The sequence below is a fragment of the Epinephelus fuscoguttatus genome, linkage group LG8 (genome assembly GCF_011397635.1).
Source record: "Epinephelus fuscoguttatus linkage group LG8, E.fuscoguttatus.final_Chr_v1".
NCBI classification, from domain to species: domain Eukaryota; kingdom Metazoa; phylum Chordata; class Actinopteri; order Perciformes; family Serranidae; genus Epinephelus; species Epinephelus fuscoguttatus.
This window is the reverse complement of record NC_064759.1, coordinates 5442837-5454887: the sequence shown is the minus strand read 5'-3', so window position 1 is coordinate 5454887 and position 12051 is coordinate 5442837. Positions and strand designations below refer to the sequence as shown.

The window sequence follows — 12051 nt, the reverse complement described above, 5'->3', positions numbered from 1 at the left end:
TGTTGAGAACTTTAGTCACGATTAAACTGAGCTTCACTCACAAAGTTTAACATCACAAATCACAAAAAAGTTTCTTCTTCATCACACAGCAGTCATCATCACTGACACTGTTTAAAGGAGCTTTACACGTGTACTGTAACAGCTCTAAAGGATAACTCAGGTTCAGTCTTATTTAGGAAGTTCAGGCCATCTTTGATAAAAATAAAGTTCATACCTGAGAACACTAAAAAGATGATTGACAGGAAACAAACTGACGGACTGTCCATCACTCACTGTGACCTGCTCTACTCACTGTAACACTGTACTCACAGTTTTCCTCTTTATTCCTCATCTTTAACAACATTTCAGTTTGCGACGCTCTGGATGGCAGAGGGGAGCGTTACAACAGCTTGAGTTTCCTCCACCTCCATCTGATCCTTGCTTCACTTTCACTTTTCTTGCGTAGCCCACAAACTGTATTTTTCAGTCAGCAATAGGATGTTGTCTACATGACTCACAGGCAAGACAAAACGTTGCCACACCATGGAGGATTTTGTTGTTTCTCTGTTACCTCCGACTGCAACAGTGACCATGGGGAAGGGCAGCTGCAGGCTACCAGGCTGACCTGACGATCACAGAGATTTCCGTCACCAATAGGCTTTGCCATCTGCTGACAAGGGCCAACTAGCGCCAGTGGTGCGGGACACACTGCAAAAACCACAGTGACAGACACTCGATGGCCTGACATTAAGCGATGACAGACCGTCGTCAGCTTGGTGTGTCAGGGCTCTAACAATTACATTCATCACTGATTGATCTGTAGATGATTTCCCTGTTAATGGTTTGGTCTACAAAATATTATTGTACAGCAGTGACACTCAATTTACGCCGTGTGGGCCAAATCTGGCCCAAATAGAGTGCTGGGTGGCCTCTCAAACCATTTTCTAATTCACCGGGAAAATGAATTGATTTACGTTGGGAATTTTGGTCCAGGCTGTGACGACAGGCAGGTGCTTTGGTGAATGTCACTGATGGAAGTGCAAGCTAGTTTGGTGCCATGTAAATAATTTCATACTGTAGCAAGACAACGTAAATCACAGAAATGACCAAAGACTTCTACATATCTATCTGAACAATTTACCATCATCTGAAATTTGGTGGAAATGTTATCGCAGGCGCAGTTTTTCTTCTGGTTGTCCTTATAAGTTGCTGGCACTGTGTTGTAGAACACAGCGTATTCAAACACTAATAGTGTAGTGACTTTTAACAAAACAACATGTCTAATCAAGCCACTGAGGGGTGAATGGGTGAACTTGTTCCAGACGCGTGTTCTGGGCTTTGAATAAACCAATGTCAATGCCATGTTAATGCCAATATGTCTTTGGATTCAGCGATTTCTTCTCCATGCCGATACTTCTCTCATTGAAATGACTGGAGGCTGTGAGTTACCGCACGGTGGTGTCAAAGCAGCTTAAGGTGCTGAAGCATATAAGCAACGAAATTGAGCTTGTTTCTCAAAAAAAGTGCGAGGGGATGAGCCCTGGATCCCCTGACAGACGTCTGGGCCAAGCCCCAAATGTCTTTAAGTCCTAGGAACACCCCTGGGTGCATGTGTGGGGCTGCTGCCTGGCCCCTGACCTCCTGTCATGTTGCAAAAGTGGCCCCTGGGCAATGCAAGCTGAGTATACCTGGTGCACAGTGAGAAAAGCCTGTTACAACATCCTCGAGCTGTAAGTGACTTCATCAAACGTCATGTTTTGTCTGACCAACATTTCCAAACCCCAAAATTTTAAATTTACTAAAGTGTAAGAAAGGCAGCAAATCCTCACGTCTGAGAAGCTGGAAATGTCACATTTTTGCTTCAAAGTGACTTAAAAAAAAGCTGATTAATTTTCTCTTGATCCAATAAATTGATTAATTGACTAATCAGCTCTATTAAAAATATCAGCAATGTAGATAATCTACATTCACATCATGTTTCATTCCCAGTGACTGTCTGAACTGCTCATGGACGACCGCACCAGAGGAAGACCACAGCTGGAACAAACTGGATTTGTCCTTAAAACTACAGCTGGATAGAAACTATCTTCTCCTGGTGTGACAATGAACGTTCAGATGTTCAATCCCACAAAACTTCATTTGAAATTCTCTGAGAGATCTCAAAGTTTCCAGAGATACTAAATGTGTGTGAAGCAGCAGAATCTTTCCATCCATAAAAACATGGAGGAGTCTGCGGTCTGAATGTTTGACTGGATGGAAACCAGACACATGATGCTGTCAGAGCGGAGAGAGACTACGGTCTGGTGTTCATGATGACTGGGATGGATTTTAAGAGGAAGGAAGGATGGACATGGTGAAGGAGAGGAGAAGCAGATGAGGAGGGATGATGACAGAAAGGGAAAAGGATGTTCTACAGAAGGAAAGAAGGAACCAGCGGCGACATAATTCAGTTACACCGACATATTTATGTTCTAAGAGTTTGAACAGCGTCAGTAAAACTGGTGTCAGCAGGTCGAGTTACATTTCCAACCTTTATTGATCTTCCCCATGACGGCGACCTCCAGGTACTTCCTGTTGTCCTGTTTGCTGTAGAGGCCCATCAGGACGCCGCCCAACTTCGCCGGCAGCCGAAACGTGGAAACCACATAGATGTCACTGAGCGCGCTCAGACCGGCCGACAGCTTCTCCACAGCTGCTACGGTCTGCTTCGGGTCCTGAAGAGTCAACATGTCGATTACTGAGGAAGACGAGGAGGAGGAGGAGGATCAATATCAGACAGACACAGCTGCTATGGACATCTGTCAGTATGATTAACGTCAACCAAGTATTAATAAAAGACAAACAGCAACTTAATGAGACGGGAAAACAAAACATTGCACACATTTTAAGTTGATTATAATTAATATTATAAATGGGTTTATCCATCACCATGTTTACTGTCACCATGGTTACGGGGGATCTTTTTGGCCCAGTGACTGTAACTAGGGATGCACAACAGATTATCAGCCAATAATGAGAAATTTGTATTATTATTTATTGTTCCGTATAAGATTATAGCCGATACATAGAGTCAATAATAAAAAGCTGAACTGCTTTCATTGACTTAACTGGCGAAGAACTGACACCGCCAATAAACTCAGAGAAGAAGAAGAGCGAGTGCAGCATGCTAACTGGAGAGCCAAGAAGAGTGTGGATGTTTTTCACAGTTTAAGAAGAAGACAACACAATTACGCCGGGCAATCCAGGCTTCTAGGAAGTGTACCACCCTTTGAATCCATTTCCGTCGTGGCCAATAGTGATGGGCAAAGCAGTTCTTTAGATGTTACTGAATCACTAGAGTCAGTTCATTAAAAGGATTCGTTCAAAAGATTTGTTCATTGAATCGTTCAGTGCTTGGTGGGAGAAGCCCTGACTGTGTACTGCGTAGTCTGACTCAGTCTCTCTCTGTTGCTGTTGCTGCTGCTGTGTCTGCCCTGCACTGGAGAGTCTCATTACTGGCCCGCCTAACGTTTTAAGTTTGTTTATCTGGAAACTAAGTCTGTTAAAACAATGTGGAGGTGTGTGATTGTGTTCATGCGGCTTGACTCCTGGCTACATTAGCCGTTAGCTTGGAGAAAACGGTCCCTATGAAAGTGGATCGCTGAGAAGAAATTATTTGAATCACTCAGGGATCAGGGTTATGTCGTTCACCGTGTGATTCGTTCACCGAGTGACTCGTTCACGGAATGATTCACCACGCGGTAGGCAGTCCCTCCCTGCACTCTGGCTGCCTCGTGACTCACAAGTTATTCATTGTTCGCACAGACCGAATTGACAGTTCTACTCCTGGCCTGCACACTTTGCTGCTGAGCCCAACTGAACTGAGAAATGAACGAATCAGTACCAGAAGTGATTCAGTTCAGTACGTTCACTAAACAGATTTGATCTTTTGAATGATTCGTTCACCAACGACACAGTCTCGCCACCAGACAATCAGAGATCTCCGCCTTCTGATAGTCTGGGGACACTCCTTTCTAAAGTGTGTTTAACACACTGGCGAAAACGGCCGGCAACAAAGCAACGCCTCTTGCATTTTTGAAAAGGACACGCCTTCTCGGAAATGTGCGCTCCCCCTTTTCTCGTCCGCAAGGAAACAAACACACAGAGAGCTTGAAAATGGATGCCGAGAGATTTAACTCCGTTTTATCAAACGTGCTCATCCGTGAAGAAAATATTTTTTTTCCAGCGGATGTCTTAGTTACAACATGATTGAGCTAACTGGAGTAGTTTCATGTCGTATCCGACAACGGGAGGCTTTTAACAGATGACGTCCTGATGTTAGCTTTGCTGCTGCTGTTAGCTGTCCCTGTCAGCTGATGCTTTCTAGACATCGTGATTTCCCAAAACTGAATAAATACCACACATAGCAACACAAACTGCTTTGCTAGCTCAATCATGTTGTAACTAAGATATCTGCTGGAAAAGATATTTTTTTCACGGACCTTTTAATGAGTTATTACCTATTACAGACACCGCTAACGGCTAACAGGGCTAACGGCTAACGGTTAGCCCAGCTAAACGTGCACACAGAAATAGTAATGTTTGTTCAATCAGTGTGTTTATAGACTTTACAAACATCGGATTAGTCCAAACGGTGATACAGTGATGTGAAAAATGTGATATATAGGCTATATATATATATATATATATAGCTAAAAGCTCTGCTGGTTTTCTACCCGGAAGTATTTATAAACAACAAGGCGATTCCCTCTAACGTTATAGTCCGGCTGGACGGATGAGTCATGGCCTTGTAAAAGATTATGTTTGTTTCTTTTAGTTGGCGAGAATGTGTCGCCGCAAACACGACAAACATCCACTAACTTTGACGGCGTTTTCTGCGAGCACAGCTGAGCCATTTTGTACCACTACACGTTTCTAGTGGGACTATGTTTACAAGCACAAGAGTTCAGCGAGCCACCGAAGGACCGCCCTGCAGATTTACTATTGGTTCTGCAAAGTAGGGAGTTTTTTTAAACTCTGAAATTGTATCTGCCCATCTAAACACAAAATCAGGGAGAAAGTCATCAGTCTTTAGTTAAGCAAAGTGTCTAAAGACTGGGTTTGTCACGTGATGTCCTGCAGCCCATAGCCTTACATGGCGAAAGAGACATCAGTAAATCAGTGGATGAAATTACTTTACAATCAGGATTTGATCCATTCAGTCTGATAACATTTCAAAAGTCTAAAAGAGCCGCATGATGAAATCATTTCATCCCAATTTAAGTTAGTGAAGCGCTAAACTGGAAGTTAGCTGCTCGGTTGCGCTTGGCAGAGCTCGGCCGCTGCAAGTCTCGAGTGCGCTTGGTCTACTGGCCGCAGTAGTGTTGATAATCCCCCGATCATTTGGACGATTTTATTCAAGGCAGTTGGATAATTTTGGCTTCATGTGCCACTGAGCATCCTGCCTTCCCAGCTAACAGTTAGTTCAACATCTGCCCTGAGCAAACTTTATTCCCCAAATCCTCTGATTAAATATACCTCTTTATGTGTGTGCATGTACCCTGGTGTATCTTTATTTCTATATGTATTTCATTTATGTAGGTCTACTTATGTAACACCCTGTTTTAAGACCATGTATTTGCATTGTGTAGTATTGTCATTTCATTGTCTGATTTATCTGCATTTATAACGAATGTTTCCTTTAGAAAAATAATAATTCACAACCTTTTGTCTTCTAAGGGTGTTTTACTTTGTGGTGCTTTAAGAAGTTTGTAGAACAGATTTAAAAACTCGTTTTTAAAGCCCTGATGAAGACCTGCAGTGGTCGAGACATGTCGGTTCTTTCAATGATTTAGCCACGACAATATCGGGTTTTTAATACTTCCTTCCTCGTTGGCTATATTCTGGAGCGTCTTCCTGTCGATCCTGTCGTTTCCTGCTCTCCATGAGCACCTGACACAAGGTTTTGATCTACGTTTGTTTACACAGAGCAAACAGTCGTCCCTCTGTTTTTCTATAAATATATATGTCAGTTTGTCTTTCAACACATATATGGGCATGTTGACCGATTCCAATATCGGCTTATACTGATGACATACTGATGCTGTCGTGCATCCCTAGTTTGTGATTTTTAATGTACTTTCCTGAAAAGAATAAATGAACATTTGAAGAGTCAGACCTGTTTTTTACTTTTGTTGTGTTAACAATAGTGATGTCAAGTAGATTTGGTTCGGTCAGAGCTTTGGAATATTGAATCAACCACCTTTACTCACTATATCTTAATGTTTCTTACCCTCAGGTGTGTGGAAACTGACTTCTTTTTAAAATACGAAAATTAGAAATTATCGGTTATCTAATCGTTATCGGCCAAGAGAAGTAGGTAATTATCTGTATCGGCTGAAAAAAATCAGGTGATGTTGTAGATAGGGATAACTGACTGTTACCATAGTAACTGTTCAATTGGTCACCATATGAAAATTTAACTCTCAGGCTTTTATTCTGAAACTAAAGTTGATCAGTCCTGTATTTAATTTAACTTTATTAATAGTCTTCAGATGTTTGTGGTTCAAACTGCAGCCTGTCAGACGGTCTGCGTATCGGAGGCCAACAGAAACACCACAGAGGAAGAAAAACAAGACGGCTGATAATCGGTCACTGCCTCCGTCCTGCTGCTGATCTTCTCACCGTTACCATGGCAACTCTGTCCACTCACAGTCACAACAGGACCGGACCTGTGTCCAATAATGACTAACTCGTGGTGATAGATGGCGCTTTGAAGGACCCAAAGTAACAAACAGCAAATGTTTGTTAACTGAAAACAAACCATGAGTGAAGATGGATGTGGTTTAGATGCTGATGTTCCTGACTTCCATCAGAAAGATTAAAGCCTGACGTTTCCTGCAGCGCCTGAATGCACCACAGCCACAGGTATCATCACATCGACTTTAGTTTGCTCAGTGTTTTCTAAACTTATCGATGAACTGTTTTTGTCTTGAAACGTGCTTTTATTAATTTTCTAAAGTTAAAATTCATCTACAAACAATTAATTATCAAAATAATTGATGACTTATTGGAAAACAAAAACTCTCTGAAGTACTTTTGTGTTTGAGTGTGAAGAAGTGAATCTGTGAATCTATTATTACTACAAATTATTAATGAAACCAGTCGGACGAGGGCTGGGCAATATGAAGGTATATTGTTATCGAAATATGAAACTATGTATCGTCTTAGATTTTGGATAACGTTGTATCATGATATGGCATAAATGTTTTTTTTCCCTGTATTGTGTATCGAGATATAGCCTAAAAATATGATGATTTAATTTTCTGTGGAATCGTCTTCCTGTTTCGGTCCAGGAGGCAGACACCGTCTCCACATTTAACACTAGACTTAAGACTTTCCTCTTTAATAAAGCTTATAGTTAGGGCTGGCTTAGGCTTGCCCTGTACCAGCCCCTAGTGAGGTTGACTTAGGCCTAGTCTGCCGGAGGACCTCCTGTGATACACCGAGCTCCTTCTCTCCTTAGTTTCTTAAAAGTTGTTTCTTCTTCATTTGCTAACATTCACGTCCGATAACTGTTTATCCCTAAAGGCCCAAACATACTGGGGCGGAACATACGCGGAACGGACTCCGCGGAGGTCTGCGCGGACTCAAAGCGGACGTCCGCAAGGCCTGTGCGCGCAAAGCTCAGATTTTACAACCACGCGGACTCCACTCCGCGCACCAACGACTGCCCGGCATTAGGGATGTCACGATTACTTTATTTCACTATTAACCACGATTTTAAACGGCACGGTTAATTATTCGTAAAGATTCCTCAACACCGTCACTCTCCAGAGATTATGCCGCGACGCGGAACCATATGCAGTAGGTCAGCGCAACTCGCACGAAATGAAAACAAAGCAAAGGATCAACACTGACCTGAGAAAGGCTCAAACAAGAGCAACATGATACAACACCTGCGGGACAACCACCCAGCTGTACATGCACAAGTAAAGGTAAATGCACAATGACTGGGTTAAAATACGTCAATCTCAATTTATCTAATGTAACATTGAATTAAAAAATTATATGTTAGCGTGTCATTTGCAATTAATGGCGTAGTGGTATGATACGAGTTGGGCTTACAGTGCAACGTGACAAGCTAAGGCTCGTCTCAAAAACTTTTTTGATGGATAGTTTTGCAGTTTGTGTGCACACAGCGTGAGGTTGTAATGGTTTTGAGTCCGTGTAGCTCTTTGGAGTGAGACGACAGGCAGAAACTCACGTCCACACGAGTGCGGGATTTCACAAATGTTCGCCGTTTATTTTTACATCAACTTAAAAACACTTTACCGAGCCCGGTTGTACGGATACTATATTTTCATACATGAACAAAATAGTCGCCACATGTACTTAAAACCATCACTGTTGTGTTGAGAGATAAAAGAAAAAGCAGGAGCACATGGAAATAAATGAAACATAAAGATCTATAAGGAGTGTTCATGTGATTTTACACAATTATAGTGTGAAATTAATTAATACATAATAATCGTGATAATCGTAAAACCGTGATTATTTCTCTGACAATAATCGTACCAAGAAAATCTATAATCGTGACATCCCTGCTCGGCATGTATTTTTCACATCGCGGGGATTTTTCACGGACATTTTTACAGGAAACTACAACGCGGAAGTGCTCTCGACTATGGAAGCCCGAATGACTGCGGACATTCCTCGCGGAGTCCGTTCCGCTTATAGTACACCCGAGTATGTTCGGGCCTTAACTCGGCTTCTTCTCCGGAGCCTCTGTGCTCCACTGTCTCTCAGATTAACTCGTATCACAGCGGTGCCTGGATAGTGCGACGTGTGTGGTTGTGCTGCTGCCGTGGTCCTGCCAGATGCCTCCTGCTGCTGCTGTTATCATTAGTCATTAGTCATACTTCTACTGTTATTATACACATATGATTAGTCACATGCATATATTAATATATGCTTACAACATATTGTACCACAGTTACTGTTATAATATTATTACTTTCATTATTGCTGTTGTTAGCTACTGTCATTACCGTCTGTCCTGCATCTGTCTCTCTCTCTTTCTGTCTCATTGTGTCATATGGATTACTGTTAATTTATCATGCTGATCTGTTCTGTACGACATCTTTTGCACATCTGTCCGTCCTGGAAGAGGGATCCCTCCTCAGTTGCACTTACTGAGGTTTCTACTATTTTTTCCCCATTAAAAGGTTTTTTGGGGGAGTTTTTCCTTATCTGCTGTGAGGGTCCAAAGGACAGAGGGATGTCGTATGCTGTAAAGCCCTGTGAGGCAAATTGTGATTTGTGATATTGGGCTTTATAAATAAAATTGAATTGAACTGAGTTGACATATCGCCCAACCCTAAGCTGGTCTGTACCTGTAGACACACACAGCTGCTCTGGAATCAGTTTCTGTGTTGAGCTTTACTGAGAAAAATGAGGTGAAATAAATTAATTCTCCCTGTTTTTACAGTGAAGCCTGTGACATCATTATCTCCCTCACTGTCATCCATCATTATGAGTCAGTCAGCTTTGTTCAGCATGAATAACCCCACAGATCAATATTTATTCAGAACTGATCAGGTCTCAGATTTATGTGCAACACATAAACTTGTAGAGGAATTTAGAATAAAATAAAACACAGATTTAGATTAATAACTGAACTTATTCTATTAATCAGCTTCTTTAGTTAAATCAGATTTTTAGTCACTGAAGCAGCGTTTGGTTTTTGTTACCTTGAACGTCCGGTCCGTCCGGTACTCCCGTCGTGAGTCCAATACAGAGTACTGACAGCAGAACCGGGACACTCCAACCCATGTCTGCAACCGTTACCGTGGGAACAGGACCAGGAAGAAGGCTACCGACCCGACAGGACCGGAGAACCGGGTCTGAAAACTTTAAAAGAGAACAAGGGAGCAGATGGAGGAGAACCGGGTCCAAAGTGACGGTTAGTACCGAAGCTGCAGCAGCTGTCAGCGGGGGAACCGGAGGTACACCGACCGACACTGGAGAACAAACTTAAAGCAGGAACTTCTGACGGAGAAGCGGAAGAACCGAGCGGACCGAGCAGCAGCAGGATCCGGAGGTCAGAGCCGGAGCTGCGGAGAGTTTCAGTCCGGAGGAGGAGGCAGCAGGGCCGGGGGAATAAACTGGATACAGGCCGATAAACTGCTGAGCAGAGCGGGGAGGAGACGAGACCCGGGGCCGGAGAGAGAACCGACGGACCGACCGGAGGAGAAACTAACGGGTTCACGAGCGCAGCTGGAAACTGCTGGCGCGCGCTCAGCTCTCCAAACGGCTCGTGCGCGCAGGACTGGAGGTGATTAGCATAAAGCGCGCCAGTGAGGAGAGACTGAGCTGAGGTTTACTGACACATGATGATTAACATCATTTATTATTACTCAGCTCTTTTATTTATGGTGTCTTGAGTTGTCAGTGAGTTTGGAAACACTGAAAAATGATTAACAATTATATTTAAAAAAATTATCAGAACTAAGTTAATGCCGATTTTGTAAATCAAAATTATGACTAAATAAAATCAATTAGTATCTCAAATTTATGACTTACTGTAGATTTAAAATTCTTCTGCAGCACCTTTTGACAAAGACTTAGCTTATCCATAAAACAGGCAAAAGTATAGCTGTCAGAGCCAAATGAATTAATATCAAAGGTAAGTTTGACTGTGACGTGTGTCTCAGGATGTGAAGGGTCTGTCATTGTTCGTGGTGCAGGGACATTTAATTGGTGATTGTTTTCTGTTAGTATGCTAATCATGTTTTCCAAAGGAAACTACAATGAGAGGGGACCTATACAATATGATTCATACAACTGTTCCTTTTAACACACATGTATTGTGTGTATGGAAACATACAAATGTGAATGTATAGTATTATGTAAATACTTGGCCTTATATTATAATAATGAAGCGTAATCAGGTAATCAGGGTAAAATTTAGCCCCAAACTGGAGGTTACTTGCCAAATGAGATCATGGAAAGCACACATCTTAATGATTGTATTACCAGGAGCTGTCTTGTTTGTCTGTAACAATGGTTCAGTCTCGGTCTGTTATTTTAGCTAAGTCCAGTAGCTAATGGGGATCCTAATAAACTAAACTTAACTTCGGTGAGACTTAATGACATTTTACTTTGTTTCATTCTCGTGTTTTAAATGTGTTTAGTTTTATTTTAAAGCACTTTATTATATAATATATTCAACAAAATATCTGTTTTTTGGGGTGTTTTTCTTATAATATACAAAGTTGTTGTTTCACTAACTTCAAGGTTGAGTTATGTCAGATTCAGAGGGATTTAGTGGCATCTAGTGGTGAGGATTGTTGATTGCAACCAGCTGAAACTTCTGGTTAGAATTACTTCAGTGTTCATTGTTCAGGAGGTTTTTACTGGGAGCTGAATTATCAGCAGAGGTCTCTTCCTCTCCAAAACAAAAATACTGAAGAAAGCATTCATTCATTTTCCGTAAGCCTTTAACCTGTTAGAGGTCGCGGGGGGCTGGAGCTTATCCCAGCTGTCACTGGGCGAGAAGCAGGGTTCACCCTGGACAGGCCACCAGACTATCACAGGGCTGACACTAAAGCCCTTTTTAGATAGGGATTGTGCAAATTTGCAGGAAAGCCCAATCAGTCTTTTTTCAGCATCAGCAGTATAAAAACAAAATCGGGGAGTGCAGCAAAATGCCGCCTACCTACTTTTGTTCATACAGAATGCGCCTTTTCGGGGCAATGGGGGGCGTGAGCAAGTAACAAAACATGTAGCTCAGTGTGTGACGTAAACAGTGACATGGGAGGGAAGCCGCGGCTGGTCAGTCCCTCGGCGATTCTCTTGTAAGTCAGCCTGTTCTTCACCGTCCCCGTCATCTGACGGTTAATGGCCTCTTCGTTTGCGAGGACAAGGAGGGCGCGCAATTCCTTGTCTCCCCAGTTGCTCATCTTTACAGTGTCTGTCAGGTTTGTGTTTCCCTCTTGCTACTAGCTGCTCACTAATCCCTGCTATCAGCTGTTTCCTGTTTATCCACCGCCAGTGGGTCGCACGTGCGGCGTCATCAACAGCTCCTCCCAC

At 42.5% G+C, this 12051-nt stretch overlaps 1 protein-coding gene across 3 annotated transcripts in view; it reads right to left on the bottom strand.

Annotated features, from left to right (window-relative positions):
* Window positions 1-11082, bottom strand: part of thbs3a (thrombospondin 3a) — a 29043-nt gene extending 17961 nt beyond the window's left edge. For all 3 annotated transcript variants that reach the window (XM_049582822.1, XM_049582823.1, XM_049582824.1), the window contains exons 1-2: window positions 9711-11082; window positions 2510-2716 (exon numbers count right to left, since the gene is read on the bottom strand). In XM_049582822.1, coding sequence (XP_049438779.1) covers window positions 2510-2716; window positions 9711-9792 — 289 coding nt within the window. In that variant the 5' untranslated portion in view covers window positions 9793-11082. The remainder of the gene's footprint in view (window positions 1-2509; window positions 2717-9710) is intronic.
* Window positions 11083-12051: the final 969 nt, after the last annotated feature.